The following is a 2,068-nucleotide window of genomic DNA, read 5'->3' as shown; positions in this document are numbered from 1 at the left end:
AACTGGGTATAAAACAAAGAGAGAAGAAAGAAATTTAAGTCAAGATTATTAGAATGGCACATTTCAGAAACAAGGCAGTTCACACTAAAAAGACAATACAGTAAAAAATTATGAAACAACCAATAAACATTAGATTTTGCCCCCATCATCAAAATCATCATCCAAATACAAATCAAGTATCAATATTCTATTTACTATGAATCACAGGTCCCTCTAAACAGGTGGAGTTTTTAGCCTGGATTTAAAGGAACTCAGTATTTCAGCTGTTTTGCAGTTTTCTGGAAGTTTCTTCCAGATTTGTGGTGCAAAGAAACTGAATGCTGCTTCTCCATGTTTGATTCTGGGGATGCAAAGCAGACCAGAACCAGAAGATCTGAGGGGTCTGGAAGGTTGATACAATGTTTTTTAATGTATTTTGATGATAAGTCATTAAATTTTAGAATGGAAATTATCTATCAAGTCATACAGAATAGAGGCAAGGCGGAAGAGTAGTTTTGATTAAAAGTTTCTGCTGTGTTGTCCATAATAAAACATGTTGTAATAACATCCATTTTCCTAAGGGAGCCAACGGAAACTTTACTTTCTAAGATAACAGAGAAATTATCAGACAGGACGGCATCACTTACAGACGATGGAAACATTTACACCTTGACTGATAATCAGGTCCAGAGTGTATCCTTGACTGTGTGCTGCCTGTTTAACATGTCGAGTCAGACCAAAGTTTTGAAATTTTTCACAGGTTTTTTGCTCCCCTTTTATTTATACAGCATCAATTCACAACAGAAATCATCTCAAGGCACATTACCAAACAAAAATAATTTCAATTCAACCATACATGCATTCCAATTCATTTAGTTATCAAACAGTACAGTTAGCTCAATTAATTATTCAAAACAGCTTAAAAAGTTGAATCCCAGCAGATGGATGGATGTTAAAGTCTTCCACAATTATTAAACAGTCAAAACCAACGTTCATTAAAGATAAGAACTCACTAAAGTCATTGAAAAATGTGCCACATACCTTGGAGTTTTGCATGAAGCTTTTTTCTTTGATTCCCAAATACTCAAGAGTCAAATTTTCTTCATTATTTTCATCCAACCATGTTCCTGTTAGAAGTGATGAAGTCATGAACTAAAAGTCATTTTGCTGATATTTAGCAGAGCCAGTTTAAGTGNGGTGAGAATGCCATCCTGCCCTGCAGTTTGAAAACCTCTGGCAGCGATGATTTGCCAACAGTGGAGTGGTCCAAGGAAGGCCTGAAGCCGAACGTGGTCTTCTTGTACCGCAATGGCTTTGAGACGTTTGAGATGAAGAACCAGGGCTTTGAGTTCAGGACGAGTCTCTTCATGAGAGAGGTGAAAAATGGGAACGTCTCGCTGAGGATCTCCAACCTGAAGCCGTCAGATGCTGGGATCTATCAGTGTTTGATCATCCGAAGTAATGGAAGCAGAGAGGCCACCGATGTGCAGCTGGTTGTTGGTATGACAGCTTCAGTTAACCTTTTCTGGCAGACTCAACGCTTTCCAAATTAATACTGGATTTTAATGTTTGTTAATTTCTCCAGCTGCAGTGTCTGATCCAAAGCTTTCAGTGGATTCTGATGAGAACCAGAGAGTGACGGTGGCCTGTGAGGCGACCTGCTGGCTGCCAGCTCCGCTGATGGAGATTGTGGATGAAAAAGGGAACAACATCACAGACACTGTGGAGATACAAAGAGCAGATCTCACTGAATGTTACACAGTGAGGCAAACGGCCACCGTGCAGACTCACACAGCCAGGTAGCAGAACAAGTCTTCATGTTTTTCTGTTTATACCTTATTACTCAACTCTGAACCAACTATTCAACTATCTACCTGCTTATTGTTAAATGTTGTCAACTTGAAAGATTGAGGTACCTGCTTTTCTTTTCCTTTACTAGAACATAGAGCAAGATATTACTTCACACAGGAGTTACTGGTGGGGTGCAAAGATTAAACTGGGTATAAAACAAAGAGAGAAGAAAGAAATTTAAGTCAAGATTATTAGAATGGCACATTTCAGAAACAAGGCAGTTCACACTAAAAAGACA

At 38.7% G+C, this 2,068-nt stretch overlaps 1 protein-coding gene across 1 annotated transcript; it reads left to right on the top strand.

Moving 5' to 3' along the window:
• The first annotated feature begins 1,177 nt into the window (after positions 1-1,177).
• Positions 1,178-1,792, top strand: LOC103131269 (V-set domain-containing T-cell activation inhibitor 1-like). The gene is made up of 2 exons (XM_016666529.1): positions 1,178-1,479; positions 1,565-1,792. Exons 1-2 carry the CDS (start codon positions 1,308-1,310, stop codon positions 1,780-1,782), a joined length of 390 nt encoding a protein of 129 aa, XP_016522015.1. The 5' UTR covers positions 1,178-1,307; the 3' UTR covers positions 1,783-1,792.
• The last annotated feature ends 276 nt before the right edge of the window (positions 1,793-2,068 follow it).

This window comes from Poecilia formosa, unplaced genomic scaffold, assembly GCF_000485575.1.
Source record: "Poecilia formosa unplaced genomic scaffold, Poecilia_formosa-5.1.2 Scaffold736, whole genome shotgun sequence".
Classification (NCBI taxonomy): domain Eukaryota; kingdom Metazoa; phylum Chordata; class Actinopteri; order Cyprinodontiformes; family Poeciliidae; genus Poecilia; species Poecilia formosa.
Note: the sequence above shows the minus strand (reverse complement) of the source record. Positions and strands in the feature narration are given on the sequence as shown.

Excerpts from the sequence above, each read along its gene's own strand:
- LOC103131269 (XM_016666529.1), top strand. The coding sequence starts at position 1,308 with ATGAAGAACCAGGGCTTTGAGTTCAGGACGAGTCTCTTCATGAGAGAG. Across the intron at positions 1,480-1,564 it reads CGATGTGCAGCTGGTTGTTG|CTGCAGTGTCTGATCCAAAG; the intron begins GTATGACAGCTT and ends TAATTTCTCCAG.